At 53.4% G+C, this 19,202-nt stretch overlaps 6 protein-coding genes across 6 annotated transcripts; 4 read left to right on the top strand and 2 right to left on the bottom strand.

The window, feature by feature from the left end:
• Positions 1 to 2,670: 2,670 nt before the first annotated feature.
• CORC01_07145 (uncharacterized protein) lies at positions 2,671 to 3,425 on the bottom strand (the record flags this gene model as incomplete). The annotated part of the gene is made up of 2 exons (XM_022618783.1): positions 2,671 to 2,993; positions 3,197 to 3,425. Coding segments are annotated over 2 exons (552 nt in total), but the record flags the coding sequence as incomplete, so codon positions are not given.
• Positions 3,426 to 4,825: 1,400 nt separating this feature from the next.
• Positions 4,826 to 6,725, top strand: CORC01_07144 (multicopper oxidase; the record flags this gene model as incomplete). The annotated part of the gene is made up of 3 exons (XM_022618782.1): positions 4,826 to 5,063; positions 5,120 to 5,603; positions 5,660 to 6,725. 3 exons carry the CDS (start codon positions 4,826 to 4,828, stop codon positions 6,723 to 6,725), a joined length of 1,788 nt encoding a protein of 595 aa, XP_022474682.1.
• A 3,503-nt stretch (positions 6,726 to 10,228) lies between these two features.
• Positions 10,229 to 11,370, top strand: CORC01_07143 (uncharacterized protein; the record flags this gene model as incomplete). Its single annotated transcript, XM_022618781.1, has 2 exons — positions 10,229 to 10,413; positions 10,488 to 11,370. The coding sequence occupies 2 exons, from the start codon at positions 10,229 to 10,231 to the stop codon at positions 11,368 to 11,370; spliced, it is 1,068 nt and encodes a 355-aa protein (XP_022474681.1).
• Positions 11,371 to 12,068: 698 nt separating this feature from the next.
• CORC01_07142 (uncharacterized protein) lies at positions 12,069 to 13,742 on the top strand (the record flags this gene model as incomplete). The annotated part of the gene is made up of 3 exons (XM_022618780.1): positions 12,069 to 12,108; positions 12,164 to 12,838; positions 12,904 to 13,742. The coding sequence occupies 3 exons, from the start codon at positions 12,069 to 12,071 to the stop codon at positions 13,740 to 13,742; spliced, it is 1,554 nt and encodes a 517-aa protein (XP_022474680.1).
• A 490-nt stretch (positions 13,743 to 14,232) lies between these two features.
• CORC01_07141 (alpha-galactosidase 2) lies at positions 14,233 to 16,581 on the bottom strand (the record flags this gene model as incomplete). The annotated part of the gene is made up of 3 exons (XM_022618779.1): positions 14,233 to 15,775; positions 15,836 to 16,439; positions 16,491 to 16,581. The coding sequence occupies 3 exons, from the start codon at positions 16,579 to 16,581 to the stop codon at positions 14,233 to 14,235; spliced, it is 2,238 nt and encodes a 745-aa protein (XP_022474679.1).
• A 2,280-nt stretch (positions 16,582 to 18,861) lies between these two features.
• CORC01_07140 (uncharacterized protein) lies at positions 18,862 to 19,157 on the top strand (the record flags this gene model as incomplete). The annotated part of the gene is made up of 2 exons (XM_022618778.1): positions 18,862 to 18,971; positions 19,031 to 19,157. The coding sequence occupies 2 exons, from the start codon at positions 18,862 to 18,864 to the stop codon at positions 19,155 to 19,157; spliced, it is 237 nt and encodes a 78-aa protein (XP_022474678.1).
• Positions 19,158 to 19,202: the final 45 nt, after the last annotated feature.

Raw genomic sequence — 19,202 nt, 5'->3', positions numbered from 1 at the left:
ATGTACATGCATGTATTGGTGAAGTTCATTCGGCATGCCCCCGCATCCAGAGTTGAACGACCTCAGACCCCCACAGCCACATCCTAGTGGCTGGGTAGGTGTGGCTAGTCGTCTGTGTCCAAGGTTTGCCCAGGGAAGTCAAAGCTCCCCTTGACGATGCGATGAAGCGTACAGGCTGCAGGAGCATCACGTCCTTCAGATGCGTACTGCAAGAGGCAGGCAGGCAGACGAGACTCTTCGCCACCAGGTGGTCGGGAGTCATGATGACACTGCAGATGACCTGCTCACCTTCCCAGTCCTTGACAACGACAACTTATGTAACAGCACCGAGATCGACGCCTCTCTACACATCCGTGGCGACATGAACCAACCTCATTCCTTCGAATCCTAACGTCATGCGAGCGCTACACGTAGTGCAAGTGCTGTGCCAAACTCCTCGACGGCTCGCACGGCTCAGCGAGCGGGTATTTCATGCCGTGAACCAACGTCTTATTCATCCAAAACCTCGCTCAGGAGGAGAAAGTCAAGCCTATTGTGGATTGGATCGGCAGTGTTATCTACTTGAGTTTGAAGGTTGGAGGTTGGTATCCTCAACGGTTGAACTTGTCCGATCGAAGAGATCGAGAGACTGGATGTGTCGTTGCAGTCTTGTTCGTTTTGTTGGCTGAGCCACAGTTGATGAATCCGTGTTAGAGCCTTGGACGCTTTGCTTGATGCCTGTCTCACTGCGATACCTCGAGTCGATTGATAGGGGACATCATAACGATGGTCCTCATGCTGCAAACCTCGGAGCCACGGAGGAGATGTTGATAGTTTGATTGTTGACAGAATATTCATGAAATGGCAATGGAATTAGAAGTTTCCTCATGTACTGGGGACAGCCTCTTCTGTTTTGATCTCTGCGACGGGCAGTTGTTCACCAAGCACGTCCTCCAACGACAGCGAGAAAAGCCTGGTAAGAGTCTGGCATATCAAAAGTTTGACGGCAGAGAGACGCCAACGGCCGCGAGAATCACTGGAGTCGGGATACCAGATAGCCCATTCGGCTTACGAATTATCGACCGGTAGCTGAAACGGCCACGCATTGGATCGATATAGCACACCGGTCCTCTCGGCATCTTGGCTGTACCAGCGGACTGCGAGCCCCGAGAGTCATGCACCATCAGTCTTGGCTTTCGAAAATACCCATGAAGGAGCATCCAGCTTCGGGCCAAGAATGAAGTTGGACCAAGACGACCATTGGCATTCTATGGACGTGTTCGCGTCCCAGATGTCCTGTTCACCACATGCATCCACGGGTTATTGCTGAATTCCGAGACCGTCGTCTGCTTCTGCGTATGGCCATGCAGGAACTCGATTTTTCCTGGGATTTTCGCCGACACTAAGCTTGCAGTCGAGCTAAAAAAAAACCTCGAACACCCTAACAGTTGAGGGGGACTCGAACTTCGTCGGTGCGCCTTTACCTTCGCAGCCCCTCCTCCCACTCTCCAGCCTGCAACCCTCGGCGGGCGGCCACTCGGCCAAGGTTACCCCATCGCCAATCCGCTCGTAGAGTCTTACTTCTGCTCTCTGAAAAGAGCCATCGAAGAATACCGCGCAGTCCTGCCTCCAGATTTTGCTCCAACCCTGTGGATATCTCGGCATTCGGTGGCAGGGAGACTCTCGGCTCGGCTGGGAGGCCTTGGAGGTTGCCTTGACTCAATAGCCTGCCGCTGCCCCGAGGGTTCTTCAGACATATCTGATTAACGGTGCGATGAAAATGAGGTCCACCATGGATATCATCAGAAGAGTAGAGAGGATCAAGGCCCTGGCAGCAGATGCTTACTCTTCCCTTCGAGGGTCTCGCCTTCCCCTGGATGCACGGGCACCGCCGAACCGACGCCATTCAACGCCGACGTTCTCGGTCGATCTAGACCTGCTGCGAAAAATTTGTCTCGTGGAAGTTTGCCTACCAGCAACCTGTTCTTAGAGCTCAGCTGGATGTGAATAGAAGCTTCTTCTATAGCCGGCACCCGAGGCTTGCCCCGGACTCCGACAGCTCAAACTGGAAGCAACCCGGCTTTGTGCGCCATATCCCGTAATTCGGTATAGATCTGTGTGTCCTGACGGTTGAAATCTGATTTATAAAACGAGTAACAAGCAGCGTCTTGGCTTGTTTCGGTGCTAAAGAACTGTTATTAGCTTCTTCCTTAAAATGGTGGAGCTGGGAGACCCGATGCCATTCTGGGAGGGGCCTTCATCCAAACCAGGACACGGATCTCTGCCCGGCAGACCCACAAGATGGGGAAGGTTTATTGTCCGCAGAAGCTGGTGCTGGTCGAACCCGAACTCAGCGGACGGCTTCGTGGTCCTGTCAAGCTTGACGTCCGATGTGGACCCTGGGCATGGGTTGTTGCGGAGTGGGTAGACAGGGCCGTTCACAGTCGGTTCTTTTCCCTTCATCTTCAGTGCTACCGCTACATCTTCCGAATGCATTATCGTGGTGGTGACCATCTTCACGACCTCAAGTGAGGTGAGGCAGCTGGCATCCTCTATTGTTGCCCGGAGAAGATGGAGAGAATACGGGGCCATTTGCGATCCCATCATTTGTGTGAAGAGAACGCGTCATTGAGAGAGACATCCCACGTTGTTTCGGGGCTCTTTGGTTCAGATGGACCCTGGCCGCTGGTCTCAACGATCCACACTGCCGGTGTTACCAGGTTCATGTGCCTCGCCGAAGGGGGCATATCCGATAAGAGAGGGGGAGGCCGTGACAACATCGTCCGGAGTTTCCCTTGAGGCGACCGCATCATGTACCAGGCACTCTCTGCGCGGTGGAAAGGCACGGCATTGTCCTTCCGTCCCATGCATCTCCCCCACTACAAAGGCGAAAGACGAGAGAAGATGCGCAAGCTGCTTCGGAGAGGTCTGGGCATGTGGCGACGCGTTTGCCCGTCCAAGTCCCAGGTCCAGGTCTCGGTTCCCAGCAATCTGGAGAAGCCAGCGGAAGTTTCCTGGTTGTTGGAACATCAGGCCATGCCTAACGCAACCACGAAGCAAAAAAAAAAAACAAATCAAGATAAAATAAAAATAAAAATGGGTGGCGACTAGGACGCCTGTGGTCAAGATCCTGCTGTCTGAAGTTCAAGGTGTGACTGTTTGTGTGGTGCGTTCTTGGTGACACAGAGGCGCGTCTACGGACGCTTCTTCTTCTCACGCTCGCCACCACGCCGCGCCGTATGAACGGCTCTGAACCCCTGCTTCATTTGCACAGCACCAGGCATGTGAGCCTGACTTGCGGTGATTATCCGACGAGTCATCTTGTGGCTGCGGATAGCCCTCTGGCGTCCTCTGGCGTCCTCTGGCCGGATCGATGGCAAGTGACAGAGGGGATGCGGATTTGGCAGCACACTCTGAGGGCCTACGCCAGAAGGGAAGCAGTGGAGAGCTTCAAGGTGTTAACCCCCTCCCCCATTAAACGGGTAGCCGTAAATAGAGAAGGCGGAACACCGATGCTTGAGTTGTGCATTGTGCATGGACGTTGGGAAAGGGCTGGAAGTGAGCTGGAGGGTGTCGGGTGTTCCTGAGGTTCAGGAGGAGCGTTATGGTGTGGCGCATTGAGCTTCTTCTAAGTTCTCGGCATGAACTATTTTGATGGGCAGAGGCGTCGAGGGTGCCTGAGATGTGCTGCCAGCCTTGCCTCGTTGGGGAGAGGAACCAAGACGGTCCGCGCCCCCGGTCAATTTCAACGACAGCTAGCCGGTTCAAGCCACTTGTCTGACCATTGCAGTCCCGGGGGGGTTTTCTGAAATTGCAACCGGCATGGCGTTGCGCCAACCCCCAAAGTCACAACCGGCTGGTCTCGGGGAGGGGTTCATACCCCCTGCTTGGTAGCCGATGCTTTTTGCTCGCCTTTGTTACTCGGCGCGCTTTCAACTCTTCCCCGGGACGTTATTATGGGTGATAGCAAACCAATGCGGGACACCCTATCGAGAAGATCGGGAAGATCGCCGGCCGGGATTGCTGGGTGCTCGCAGAGCCCAATGCCTTTGGTCCGCGCCCGCCCCCCGGTCTAATAGTTTCTGCCTCTGTCGTTGCTTTTTATTTCATCTTTTGTTATTCTCTATATGCTGACATCATCCACTTTCAGCCGCTTGATCCTCTCCGTTCCACCACTCTCGAGGTCTAGCTCGTCGCGCGGCGCGCAGGCAAAGAGACACGGACCCTTCGGCCAGCTGGGTACACCGTTAGCCCTGCCCAGGGAAGTCAAAGAGATTGTGGGAGCAAAGACAGGAGCGACTAGAAACCAACCCGCGCTGCATCATGGGGACGATGGATTACAACGTGGCTAAGATTGCAAATGGATGTTCGTGGCTTTGACCCGGGCTACACACCTCCCGCAACTAGAACGACAAATGACTCGGCTTGATTGGGTCTGAGGTCTGGTCTGTGAGCCATGAGATTGCAAGCCGGATCTGCGGGCGAGAACCTGGCATCCGCTCTGCTGCTGCTGCATTGTGCACACTGCACTGCACTGCACATGCTGCTGTTGCTGTTGCTGGTCCTCCGCCTTGGACTTCGAGCTTCTCGGATACCTCGTCCCCCAAGTGCAGAGGACCGCGCCACGGCAGACGGCAGATCACCCTTGGCTTGTGCTCCCGGCGGCGGACTAGACATGGAAGGCGAGTGTCTCCCCGTGTCTGTTCCGTATATATCATGATCGTCCTCCGCCCGTCCAGATTTTTCCACTTTTGAGAGGACACCAGCTCATTATCTTTCCTGGATCTCAACCTTAGATCCTATCCACTCGCTCATTCTAGTTTCTTTCGTCCTTACAGCTGTCACAATGTCGGTTTTACGCTACATTCTTCCTACCCTGGCATTGGCGCTGGGAGCCATCGCCGACGCGAAGAGCTTCACGTTGGATCTCACTTGGGAGACCGCCTCCCCCGATGGATTCGCCAGGAAGGTGGTTTTGGTGAACAACCAGTTCACTGGACCGAGGATTGAGATCACCGAGGGAGATGATGTTACCATCAAGGTCAACAACAACCTGCCCTACGCCACAACAGTTCACTACCACGGTAAGCTTCGCATGTATATTGATCCAGTTGTTTACCAGTGACTGACTCTCCTGAAGGTATTGAGCAGCTGGACACCCCCTGGTCTGATGGTGTTCCCGGCCTCACCCAGAGGCCCATCCAGCCCGGAAAGAGCTTCGAGTACAAGTGGAAGGCCACCCAGTACGGAGCCTACTGGTACCACGCCCACTACGAGGGCCTCATTGAGGATGGTCTCTACGGCGCCATCACCATTCTCCCTGCCGCCTCCAACAAGAAGCCCTTCAGCCTGATCTCCTCCGACAGCGCTGCTATCCACGCCATGGAGCAGGCCGAGAAGAAGGTCGTTCCTCTCCTGCTCGCTGATCACCGCCACATGATCTCTGAGGAGGTTGACGAGCTGTCCAAGGCTGCCGACATCCAGTTCTCCTGCTACGATTCCTTCATCTTCAATGGCAAGGGCAGCGTCATCTGCCGCACCCCCGAGCAGATTGACGCCCTCTTGACACAGGAGCGCAAGGACGTTCTGGCCACCCTCGCCGGCGCCCGCATGACTGACAAGGCGTAAGTCAACATATCGCGCCGCTATCATGATGACGAGCCTCGCTAACAACATCTAGATGCATTCCCGCTGCCATCATTGCCCGTGGCCAGGGAGACCTGAGCAAGGTGCCCCCTGGTGTCTTCGACGGCTGCCAAGCTAGCGATGGTGGCCTCGAGACCTTCAAGGTTGAGAAGAGCAACTGCGATACCGAGAAATGGGTTGCCTTCGACCTGGTCGGTGCCTACCACCTCCACACCGCCTTGTTCTCCATCGACAACCACTCCATGTGGGTTTACGCCATGGACGGTGCCTATGTCACTCCCCAGGAAGTCGAGGCCATCCCCGTCACCAACGGCGACCGCTACTCTGTTCTCGTCAAGTACAAGCAGCAGGGCGACTTCACCATCCGCGCCGCGTCCGTCATCGCCACCCAGATGCTCAGCGGCACTGCCCTCCTCCAGTGGCGTGAGAAGGGCCAGCCTGAACCCACCATTGTCGCTTCGACCCCCTGGGTCGCTGACAACGGCCAGCCGACATCCAAGAGCGTCCGCGTCTTCCGTCAGGCCGCCGCCAAGCCCTACCCACCCATCGCCATCTCCCAGACCACAAGCGCCCTGCACAAGTTCGAGATGCGCTCTGCGGGCGGTTCCTATTTCTGGGCCCTCAACGAAAACTTCCTCCTGCCCACGGATTTTGAGAATGAGAACCCGGTCCTCTTCAGCGTCCGGGCCAATGAAAACGATCCTACTCTTATCTCTACCAAGAACGGCACCTGGATCGACATGGTCTTCCAGGCCGGCAGCCCGCCCCAGCCTCCCCATCCCGTCCACAAGCACGGCAACAAGATGTTCCTGCTCGGCTCCGGCTCCGGCAACTTCACCTGGAACAGCATCGAGGAGGCCGTCGCTGCCAACGGCACCCTGTGGAACCTGGTCGACCCCCCTCGCCGCGACGCCTTTGCTACCCCCAACGCCATCAGCCAGCCTACGTGGATGGCCGTGCGATATCACGTCACCAACCCGGGCCCTTGGCTGCTTCACTGCCACATTCAGAACCACTTGATGGGCGGCATGTCCGCCATCATCCAGGATGGTGTTGATGCTTGGCCCGTCACACCGCAGGAGTACGTCGACTACTCTTAAGCGAATGGTCATTGAGCTGTTCAGAGTGTACCACAAAACAAGTTCCCTAGGGGTCAATTAATGGGTGTAATGGGAATTCTAGAAGGGGGGTTCATGGCGCGGGGAAGCATCTGATTTGCATGGACGGCTTGTTTTGCCACTCTTTTCTGCACAGGAGCATTTTTGGACAAAATCTCTTTCCTTTCCGGACTGTCATATATTCACCACACATGCAGTAATCATTGAATCGATAATGAACAATTACAGTACCTTTTTATTGCCTTCTATTCCCGCTTGCCTTTGGTAACCATTGATGAATAGCTACGCTTACCTACGTGTTGCCGTGTGGTTTGCCTGACTTGGCCACACCACGCATCATGACCCGCTGCGCTGCACCTCATACCTCGACAGGTTTTGATGAGGGCTATCACGACATCATGAGCTCATGTCTTGGTTTTCGTCGCAGTTGATATGACGCGGCATCGTTCACCCAGAGTGTTCTGCTTCACCGTTTGTTTTTGTATTGCTCGACATGATGCTGTGCCACGGCGGCAGTACTACTCTAGAACATTTACCTCTCTTCCCACTCGCACAAGCTTCTGCCGCCCTTCCGAGCGCTGGAATAAGGTAAAAGCGAGGGGAGCGACCATGGCACTCATGGCTACGCGGCATCTCGTCGCACAGCAGTTGTGAGTCGATCAGCGCATTAGGGGCGCCCCAAGTCGTACGTGCGTACATGCACATATTATGCAGCGTGCATGCGCGCCTCTGTGGAGACATTCGACTCAACTGCAATCTCAATTATTGCGCCGCAAAAGATATCGGCTCCTTGCCGCTTCTTCCTTTTGCTTCCTCGGATCTCCTATTCTGTGCCCGGTCTTGCCGGTGATGGCCCCGTCATGCCATGTCGGGGACATTAGCATGTCTCGGCTTTGCGTATAACGGATCTGGCATGTCTCTCGTTTAGATGTTGGTTCAAATTGGGCAAAGATGAAAGCAAACAATGGCTTCTGAGGTCGGAGGCGCTTGTGATGGAGGCTCCTTGTCTAGCTTCTTGGGGAGTTGAGTGGTTCGTTGGGATGGCGGCGCTCGTTGGGGGAGGTTTTTTGGCTGATAAGAGACATCGCCTCTGCTAAGGAGAGATCAAGCGAACGGGAGAGAAAAGAAAGTGCGGGGGTGGCTGTCTAAGACAGACAGGACGAACGAGTGAGAAGTTGAGTTCTCTGAGATAGAGGTGCATGAGATGCCATGCACAGCCTGCTTGGCTATCTCTGTGTCGTATCACCACACGGTTGCCTCTGGCAGAAGAGACAAATTGCGCCAGCAGATACATGTACAGTCAAGGGGGGAAAGGGGGGGAAGGGGGCAACGTCTGTGGTGCGATCGCGTCGGGGATAAAACGGCAGCGTCCATTGGCGCAGAGCCCTCTGTTGGCGTTCGTATTCGAGAGTCAGAGGCGCTTGATGCCGAGTCGGCGGCTGTCTTGGTGACTGGTCCAAGAGTTGGCCTCTGCCCCCTTGGTGCTGGAGGGACCGCAGGCATGTTTGCTTGCTTTCTTTCTCACAAAGTCGTGTTTACTTTGGCGAAAGGGACTTACCTTGGCGCTATGTGGTGTTAATTTACCAGACGCGGTGTCATGTGACGCCCAATTTGGGCGTATTGCTGTGGCTGCTGGTGAGATGGTCCCGGCAGAACGGCACGAGCTGGCGGAAAACGGTGGTGGCTCACTGCTGATGAGGTCCGTCGGCTATCTAGTCTAGAGAAATTGATAGTCGTGCATGAGATGCGGATTATTACCATGTTCCAGAGAGATTTAATGTTGCCATATCAACCGCTGAAGCATCTTAGTAGATGGTCTTTTTCAATAAAGACCAAAGATGGTCTTGCCTGCCGAACCACGCCCGGTGGGGTTCTTAGTGGCCATTACCTTACAACCGTCACCTCTTTGTTCCCCTTGGGAGCTCCTCTGATGCTGCAATGAGAAAGTAATCCCTCAGTAAGACGGATTCTTTCCATACGGTGCCAACTGGCAATATGCAGAGTGCAGACCACTGTATCCCGCCCCGTTAAGCCCCTCTTGCCGAGCTGCTGCCGAATCTGAGTGGATCCTCGGGCCGGGTCACCAATTCAAAAGTGGGACATGACTCGCCGGGGCCCGGGAGCGACAGGCCGATTACTTGCTGTCGGAAAAAAATACTTCCAATGCATTTTATACAAATTAACTCAATAGCGCCCCGAGGGACTTCCGTGACGAGGCACAGCCACATACTTGAGATGACGATGGGATGGTGCACGCTGCATGGCCTATCACGCCGCGCGCTCTCCTTGGCCTCCAGGAACCGATTCCCACAGTCGCTGACCGGAGCCGCCGTTTATATTCCTACTTCAAAGAAGAAAATTCTGCCTAGTCATAGAAACCAAAACGCCTGAAAGTGTTGCGTTACCATGGATCTAGATGTTGAGCACAGATCACATCACCCGAGCTTGCTTCGCCATCTATGAAACCAACCAAAAGAAGCATTAGGATGGTCCTGTGCCCCCTATCTCCCTTGACTACCTACTTATTGTGGGCCACCTTGAGAACTGGATCTTTTCTCCCAAAGAGGCTAGTAAGGGGTTTAGCATCCCTCGAGATTGCTCTATGCAGTAGAGACAAACCCTCAGGAGATCCCCGAGAGAAGGGTGTGCTGGTGCCGTTGAACAATCCCGGTGCCTGCAGCTGGGATCGTAACCATGTTCTGGGGACAAATTTTCTCTCAATTGATCTAAGTTTTTACACGGAGTTGCCGTTCAAAAGTTTCTGCTGAGGCTACTTAGATGATGAATTTGATAAGGCAGATACCTCTAAACACATCCTCTTATTAATGAAAAGGACTCATAGAAGGGTTAACATTTTGAAAAGATTAACCTTAGGGGGCACATACGGGATATTCTAATCTACCTTTAAGGTATAAAGTAGACTCATGTACTGATCCCGCTGACCAGGTTATATTCCCTGCTCTGTCTTGGCTGTCTAGCAGAAACTTTTGAAGAGCACCTCTGTAACCTGATGATATCTGCACCGGAACTAATTTAAAGGCTTGTAGGGATTTGGCATGTAGTGTTGCAGTGCGACATCTACTCGAAAATGCAGAGATTGCAGCGATGATGATGAAGAGCTTAAGACGAATTAGCTCCCGTCGGATGCTCTTTGAGTCCGCAGGGCTGAAAAAGCACTCTGCTCTACTCCATTCGGGCCGCGCGCGCGCACGAGTCAACTCACACTGCCGTATCCGGGGCATACCCATGGATGCGGGGCCTCTTTGGTCCAAATCGTATGGTAGCATCGCGAGAAACAAAGTTGACATGCGTTGACGTGCTACGGATTTTATATCCGTAAATGCCTCTGAATTTGTAAGCCGTTAAAGAGAGAGTTGGTAGACCTGAAGATTGACATATAAGCTTCAAGATGTCCCGGGCTAGACAGGATGAGCTTCAGAGATCACATCCCACCACTTACTTTCGTTGATCAAATTTTCACCATCATGTCTGCATTCTTTACCTACATTTTGCCTTTCCTGGCCCTGCCAGCCGTTCAAGCTTGCCCGACCAAGCACCATCACAGTAGCACGGCCTGCGCCCAGGTGACTGGGAACCAAACCATCAATGCGTTCCAGCTGTATCCTGAGAACGCAGACTTCGACAAGAAGCGCTGTGTGGCTTACTTCAGGTAAGCTTCCCTTGACTATTCATATCATACCGAGATACTTCAATGGAAAAGAGCCCAGCGCTGATACCTGACAGTGTCCTCTATAACGCCACCGTGGCTTCCTGGAACCCTTCCACGTCCGAGATCAAGACCATCGAGATCCCAGGCCTGAGCTTCAACCCCGAATTCCACTCGAGCGGCGTCCGCATCGACCCTCTCGACCGCCTCTCCATCGTCATCAACGCCGGTGCCGCCTTCGATACCGCTGGCCAGAACATCACGGGCGACAACACCCTCGTCAAATACGACCTCACCAAGAAGCATGTCCTGTGGCAGCGCAACTTGACCGAGGTCACGGGCGGCGTGTACGGTGGATTCCAGGACACGGCCCACGGCCCCGACGGGACCACATACGCCCTCGGCACGTTCCCCAGCAGCATCATCCGGGTCAGCCCGGACGGCTCCGAGGCCGTTGCGTGGTACCTCAAGACGCCCGCCAACCACACCATCCACGGATTCTCTGGACTCGTCTCGTCCCCTGACGGAAAGTCGCTTCTCGTCGTCGACAGCTCCGACGGCCAGCTCTACAGGTTCGACACCGCCAACGCCAAGGCCTCGACACCCGTCCGCGTCCCCCTGACATCGGCGAAGACGATCGGCGCTGCGCTCGATGGCGTTTCAATCCCTTCCCGGTACAACGGCACCGTCATTCTCGTCTCTGATAATGTAAAGGGAACGGTGGTCCTGCACTCGGCCGACGCCAAGTGGGAGTCTGCCGCCGTCGTGGGAACAGTCCCCAACGCGTACCTGGCTGATGGAGGCTCGACGACGACGACTGTGCAGATTGGCGGCAGCGTCTACGCGTCAACGGAGTATTTCGGAGACGCCAAGGTCGCTGGCACACTGGCTGGGAATCGAACGGAGTGGCCGTTGATTGATATCACTGCCAATATCAATGGATTCCTGTCTGCTCAGTAAGCTTGAAAGGGATTTACCATCCTGCAACGATATGGAGGCTGTAACTGAGCTTTCTGTAGTGCACTCTTGAGACAGGAGAGGCCTTGAGGACAGCGCCTGCATCTGTCATGTATCTTTTTCCATTCTTGTACATACTTTATCAATCGAAGCATCTATACATTGTACAATCCCGGGCGTCGTAGAAATTTTAGTCTCTTGTGTGGTTTCCGGAATACGAATATATCCCAGGGTTTTCGTGGATTCTGCAGACTAAGCCTAGTCTTGGAAGAAGGAGAATAAGGAGGAGTATAATGATAAGGATAATTAATCCAGTTCGTTTAGGGAGTCTTGATGACCATCTCAGTGAGACGACTTGGATGGAGACGGGGACAATAGTCGACACGCGTACAACAGCTGATCCAAGAGAATTGGTCTATCAGCCCACAAACGTTTTGCTGGTAATCCCTTTGCTGACCACCCCTCTAGGATTGGCATGCACTTGTATTTACGCTGACACAGACAGGGATAGGATTCGCTAGCTTGACGCCCGTCAGCACTGAATGGGGATATAAAGAAGAAGTGGAATCAGGCATGATTTCGAACATAAGTTCTTCCTTTGCTCGAAACAAGATAAGTTGGATACACCGATTGCCCCAAGCTTTCGGGACTTGCGTTGCTTCCCCAACGATTTTCGTGTTCGTGCCAGTTGTCCGCCCGGGATGGAACGGCACAGCAAGCGCGTCGCCATCATCGGCGCAGGTAGACCACTCCAAACCGAGCCCTCCTCAATGAGACAAAAACTAAAGCCGTCCAGGGCCTAGCGGTCTCGTCGCCGTCAAAGAATGCCTCGCGGCGGGCCTGGAAGTGCAGTGCTTCGAGCGTGCTCACGCGCTCGGAGGACTCTGGCTCTACAATCCGGACCCGGGTGCGGACGCAAGTTCCGCCATGTACCCCGGCGTCATTCTCAACTCCAGCCGGCTGACCACGGGCTACAGTGATTTCCCGATCGATCCGTCGCGGTACCCGATCTATTACTCCCATAGGCTCCATCTCCGGTACCTGAATGAGTACGCGGCGCACTTTGCTCTTGAGAAACACATCCGCTACGAGACGACGGTTGTAGGATGCGCGTCTCGCAAGGAGGGCGGCTGGGAAGTGCGGGTTCGGAGAAGAAACGGGGAGGACGGCAACGGAGAGGAAGTGTTGGCTTTCGACGCTGTCATATGCGGAACCGGCATCGCCAGCAAGCCCTTCATCCCTGAATATAAAGGAAGAGAAAATTTCAAGGGTGAAGTGCTACATAGTCATGCCTATCGCAAGTCGAGTGTATACGAAGGCAAGAAGGTCATCGTTGTCGGTCTTGGATCCTCAGCCATCGACGTTGCGTGTGAAGTTGGTCCGATAGCAACACAACTCACGATCGTCAACCGGCGAGGCGCGTGGGTCCTGCCCCGATTCGTCTTGGGGAAACCGACGGAGGCATGGGATAGTACGTTCTTCTCTTTCAATCTTTTGAGTACCTGGTAGGACTTCCCTGCTAACTTCGTCTCAAAGGCCGAAGCAGCCAGACATGGCTTCCCACGAGCGTCCAGGAGTGGCTCTTTGAGAAGATACTTGAGCATGCTGTTGGCAAGATGCCACCGGAGCTCCAGCCGGACCACAGCATCATGGCACAAAACGCCACGCTGCGAAGTGACTTTATCGAGAAATTGCAGACCGGCGTCTTCTCCCTTCGTCGCTCCACGATCGCCTCCTTCACCGAGACCGGCGTCATTCTTGCCAATGGCGATTCTCTCGAGGCTGATGTCGTCATCCTCGCTACCGGATATCACATCGTCGACCAGCCATACCTCCCCCCCGGCGCGCTGGCGAGCAAGGAAGCGCCCGCCCCGCAGGTAGACTTGTACAAGCTAGTCGTATCGCCCACTTGGAAAGACCTGTATGTCATGGGCCAGACTGAGCAAGCCGGACCCGTGACGCCGGTCTCCGAGGCGCAGGCCCGATACATTGCCGCAGTCATCAAGGGAAGCGTGCAGTTGCCGAGTGAGGAGGACATGATGCGGGACATCCGCGCATTGAGGGTTTGGCAGAAGAAGCATATGATTGACTCGGATAGGCACGCCTTGACTGTCGACTTTGTAAGATACATGGACGGTCTGTTGGCACCGCTGGGGGCGGCACCGACATTCGGAAAACTCTTTGGACGGATTTTCACCAGTGGTAAGCCACTACGGGCTTGGAATATTCTTTCTGCTGTTTACTTTGGAATCCCGGCTCCCGCACAGTGGAGATTGTTTGGTGAAGGAAGCACGCCAGTGTTGGCCGAGGAGACGCTACTCAGAACTGATGCGAATACGGGCGAACTGAGTGAAGGAGAGAAATCGTTTCTTTGAGAACTACCAACCTCAAATCAAGTTCTTTTCCCTCTCCTTCTTGAAGGTAGTTGATATCGAAAAGATCCATGAGACAATTCCTCAATCAGTTACCTATATGAAAGGTAGGTAAGTACCTTGCGCGAGTTCCGCGGCAGTTGAAACTTGAGCGCTGCATGCTAGTTACGGATTCTCATGTATCTGCCATTCTGCTTGTATCAATCATCACCACATCCCACAAATTACTTAAACAACGTGCATACAAAGCACCGCTAACATCGTGCAGTCAGTTGTCGAATCCCAAGGATCATTCTGTATAACTGATAGTAGTGGGCCAACGACGTATTACCTTTCGAAGCTTATAAGAGACCTCAACTAAGATCAGTACATTTACCCCAAGACACATTCATTTGAGTAATTAGAATTATTAATCGCCATCACTAAGCCTTCGTTGAAAGTAATCTAATCAACGAGAAAAGACGGCGGTACACTTGTTCTTTAAGTATGTCCATCAAATCTTCGAGATGAGCACAACACGGCTGTCATAGTCACCCTCAAATGCGTACTGCACTCCAGTACTCATCAGCGTAGCACCAGAGTAGGTGCCGTTGTGATCCAGCGAGTACTTGGCCGCCGGGTCCAAGCCTTGAAGCCGAAGCCGTGGCAGGGCATGGTTGTACAACGCGCGCACCTGGAAGTAGAATAGCACAGCCTGTGACCCCTCCTCGGAGATGACCATGGCGGCCGGCCAGTTGGACTCCTCTGGCAGACTGAGACGCCAAAGGTCGCCGCCAATTACAATGGGATTAACCACCTCGCCCAGGGCCAGAAGCTGAGGAATCTGTGTCTTGTCTTCGGCGGAGATCACGGCCGGGTTCAGCTCGAGTCCAAAGGATCCGCCCATCATGGCGACGTGAGCACGGAACTTTATGGGAATTGTGCGGCCGGTGAGGTGGTTGGGCACCGCAGAGACGTGGGCTCCCATGGCAGAGAGCGGGTACGCCAGGGAAGTTCCGAACTGAATGGAGATGCGATCCAGAGCGTCGGTGTTGTCAGATGTCCAAATTTGAGGGAAGTAGTGGAGGACGCCGGGGTCGAAGCGACCACCTCCGGATGCGCAGCCTTCCCAAAGCACATTTGGGAATCGAGAGGTGAGAACCTCAAAGACGTGGTAAATGCCCAGCATGTACGAGTGGCCGATGCCTGGGACGGGGGTCTCGTGGAAGCCCCTGTTGTTGTCCCACTTGACGTACGAGATGCGTGCGCTAGACAGGATCTTGGACACGGAGTCAATGATGAACTCCTGGACCTCTGGGAGCGCCACGTTGAGCACAAGCTGGTTCCTCCTGAGCGTCCGAGGGTAGTTTCCGGCATGGAGAGCCCAGTCAGGGTGCTCATGGTAAAGAGTCGAGTTGGGGTTGACCATCTCAGGTTCGAACCAAAGGCCGAATTGGAGCTTATCCGACGTATTCGTGACCTCGAGATTGTTGACTTTATCGACGAGGGCTGGAAGGCCATCGGGAAAGCGCTGCGGGTTAACTTCCCAGTCGCCGAGACCGGCTGTGTCGTTCAGCCGGGGGTACTCCTGACCGAACCATCCGTCGTCCAGCACAAAGAGCTTGACGCCAAGTTGAGCCGCTTCCTGGGCCAGGTCGTAGACGGTGCTCTCGTTGTAGTCAAAGTAGAGGCCCTCCCAGCTGTTAAGCAGTGCTGGACGAGTCTGGTTGACGAACTGGCCTCTCATGAGATGGTTGCGGTAGAGACGATGGAATTTCCGGGACACGCCACCGACTCCGGCATCCGAGTACACAGCGACAACCTCAGGAGTAGTCAAAGTCTCCCCAGGTCCAAGAGGCCACGAGAGTTGGTAGGGGTTGAAGCCGAGCATGGCACGAGTGAAACCCTGAGACCCTTTCTCGACGTCGACGGAGAACGAGCCTGTATAGACAAGGGAGAACCCCCATGCCTCGCCTTGCGACTCGGTAGTTTCCGGAGAGACAAGCGCCAAAAAGGGGTTGTGGAGATGTGATGAGTACCCAGTCGTGCTCCCAAAGCTTATACTCAGGTCAGTGAATGTTTCCCCATGATCTCACTTGCACTGATAACTCGCTCACCCTTGAGTACCATAGCCAACTTTTCTTCGGACTCTCATAGCTTCCCTGGCCCAGTCTCCTCTCAGCTCGATCATCTCCAGGTCTTCAAATGGCAAATCGACGCTAAGGCTTGCGGCCTTCGCTATGGTGATGTTAACCTCGCCTTCGTTGGTGATGTTGACACTTCTAACAATGGCGTCATACTTGGGGAAGATCGAGTATGAAAGATCGACGGCAATGGAGCTGTAGTTGTCGTAAAGCGAAACGACCAGAGTAGAGACATCATCGTCGGTCCCAAATGTCGCCGGAAGACCAGGCAAGCCAGGCTTCCCTGCCGTTACTCTGTACGATCGGTACTGGAGATCGCTGACCGTGTACCCTTCAGACTGGTGGATTTGTATTGCAGGGACCCGGAAGTCTCCACGTCCAAGGTCGGGGTACTCTCGTCTAACCCGGCCGATCATGTCAACCCAGCCATTGATTTGCGGGGGCAGCATTTCCATGCTCTCTGTCGCAGACCCTCCAAAGTGGTCAGACAAGAGGTCGCCCGTCAGCTCATCTACATGGAAGCGGTAGGAGGAATGGTCGCCATTTAGGGCAAAAGACGTGCCGTCTACGGCGATGCCTTTGAGGTGTCAGTCTCACACATTCGAATGTCGGCTTGTCATCTTCTTACCTATGGCTGTTCCATTTTGCGCCAACACATGACGAGCAAGAACTGGTGCGGAGGCCGCAACGGCAAGACGTCTCAACCAATAGTGTCCCATTATTCCCGTATGGGGAAGAGATCCAAAGACAAATGAAGTTGGGAAGAGCTTGTTTGCCGGAACAGGATGATTATCGGATGTTTCCACAACTATTGAGAGTTTCACGGTTAGAACACCAGTATTTATATCATCTTCCTTTCACCTTGCATATGCGGCTCCTCCGGGTTCGCCGGTCATCTCGTGATGCGCCAGCTCACCCAGCAGACCATGAACCTTAGCTTCGTCAGAATTATCGGCCGTTCCCCAGAGATCAGCCAGGAGAAATCCATTGCTGGTCCAATAACCATAAGTCACCAGGGAAAGGATCAACATGCGGGGTGGTTCCCCACGACTTTTCCGCCAGTTCTCCGCCGCTTAATTGCACCGTAAAAGAGAGTGGGTGCAACGTTCTGCAGGACTCTGCGGTACAATCGACTTTCGACCCCGGCTATTCTAACAGCGAACATGATTCGATTACGACCTAGCAAATCGTGGATGAGGGGTATTCGGGTCTTGGCACCAGACAAAGCAAGCGAGGAACACGCGCTGGGGATTTGGGGGAAAACTGGGTTGGCGTTACATCTGAGGGGAAAACCTTGTTTGGTTCTGGCGCGAGAACAAACTATGGCATGTATTGTGCATATTTCGATGGTAATAGCGCAGGCGTTGGAACATAGTTTCCCAGTAAATAATACCAACTGGCTTTAAAGAAAAGTTCGAAGAAACCCTGCCATGGAAACAACACACTTCTACTCTCTCTTCAAGTCTCGTTTCCGAAGTACTAGGACTGCAAGGTCCCTGAGTTAAAAGCCGAGATACCTCTATAGCACACCGAATCAAGTCGAGCTGTATCTGTTAAAGTCTAAAAGCTCCGTCCGGTCGGCATAAATGAACTATCGATAGGGCCAAAACTTGCCCACACCTTTTATAGTGATAGTAAAATATCTTGATCTACAAGGATTAATAGAAAAGTAGGCTTGACTGTGTCCTCTTGCAACGTGATATCTACTGGCCCAAGCCAGCGATGATGCCTTCACGGTCAGCAGTGATACCTGCTAGCCTCGCCACGGGACCGAACACAGCTGATCTCGGAACCACTGCTGCGCCCTGGATCAACGTCTGCTTTGTGTTGATCCACCCATAGAGTTACAGACTCCACGGCGCAATACCGAGGGCAAGTAGCAGCGACGAGACTGTGAAGATCAATACATCCAGTTTCGACAGACCGAGCGCCATCAATGCCGTATTTTCGCCGTCAGACAAGCCAAACAAGCTATGCTTCGTACCGCAGAGAGCGCCGTTTTTAAGATGAATGGCTACGCATATTGCCAGAGTCGAGTAGTAGAAAAAGAGTGTACGCTAAGACCGGGCAAGTCTATTCAAATGCTCCTTATACAGCTCAATTTTCATGACCACGTATATATGGAATTGACCACAAGAATTAGAATTGGTCAGCGATAGGCGTATATAATTCCACACAACCTACTTTGATGAGCATCAAGACTGCAAGAATAGAGGCACTCTCTTTCAATTGTCTTGGCTGAATCAGAAGGATGACAATCTTTCTCCGTTGCGAGTCGTGACAATGACCCGATAAACCAGTACCATAGGTCATCACTTGGCACGACCTTAGTAAACCCGCGCTGGCATCCCCTGTCAATCCCCTCGGTACGCGGAGTCATGGGACGAACAGTGTGACACCGGCAAGGTAATTGACTGAGACTCCCGTGTACCTTGAAACTCCCAACTGGAGTCTAATTTCAGTTTTGCATATTGTCTTTTCTGGCCCGTTTCTTCTACCCAACGTCGTAAAGCCCCCCACGACTCAAACAAGTGGGATGGCGATGTCGTGTTGGTTTTGATTATTGATACGCGGCCCCTTCTGAAGTCGCCGGTGGTCTTTGAAAAGTACTGACGTCCCGAATGATGTCCACAACTAGATACACCGTCTTTAGATGCTCTTTTCACTGATTTAGTTCAACTTTGAAGGGTTCCACCACAATGATGGGCAAGTCAGCTTTAAAAGTCGATACTATATTTAAAGCATAGTTGAATACCAGTCATTCGAGATGGTGAACATCACTTCATATGAAGAGACAGTGATTAAAAGTTTAGTCTTTCCATATTCCTCAAAGCTGGCTATATCATTCCTCGCCTTCCCAAATACTCTTCAAAGACCTCGGTCACTCTTTTCTAAAATCAGCTTTTCTCCATCTCCAGATATTTAATAACGACTCCTTACACCACGATTTTACCCATTAAACAAAATCGCATCCTTCAAAGAACAAGATAAATATAATAATGAAGAGCCAACACGTCGTCCTTAGCTCCAAGACGCAGCTCTCACCTTCCTCGCAGCCCGTGGCGCCTCAGCGGGAAAGGTCTTTTGCGCCGACGCCAACAACAACAAAGTAGTTGCCGGACCAATGAGACGGTAAAGCGCCCGCCAATACCTTCTTATGTTCAACAGCGAGGAAGACCACCCCATCGGCAGCACCGATGCCGAGACCGAGGTGAACCTGTTCGACGGCGCCGACATGCTTGACCTCCATAAAGCGCGGTTCCCCAGACTACAAGATGGGGTCGGAAGGGTTTAGGAATAGGCAGGGCGGCGGCGGCGGCGGCGGCAGGGGAGGTTGAAT

This window comes from Colletotrichum orchidophilum (assembly GCF_001831195.1).
Source record: "Colletotrichum orchidophilum strain IMI 309357 chromosome Unknown Scaffold_56.1, whole genome shotgun sequence".
In the NCBI taxonomy this organism is placed as follows: domain Eukaryota; kingdom Fungi; phylum Ascomycota; class Sordariomycetes; order Glomerellales; family Glomerellaceae; genus Colletotrichum; species Colletotrichum orchidophilum.
This window is presented reverse-complemented; position numbering and strand designations above follow the sequence as displayed.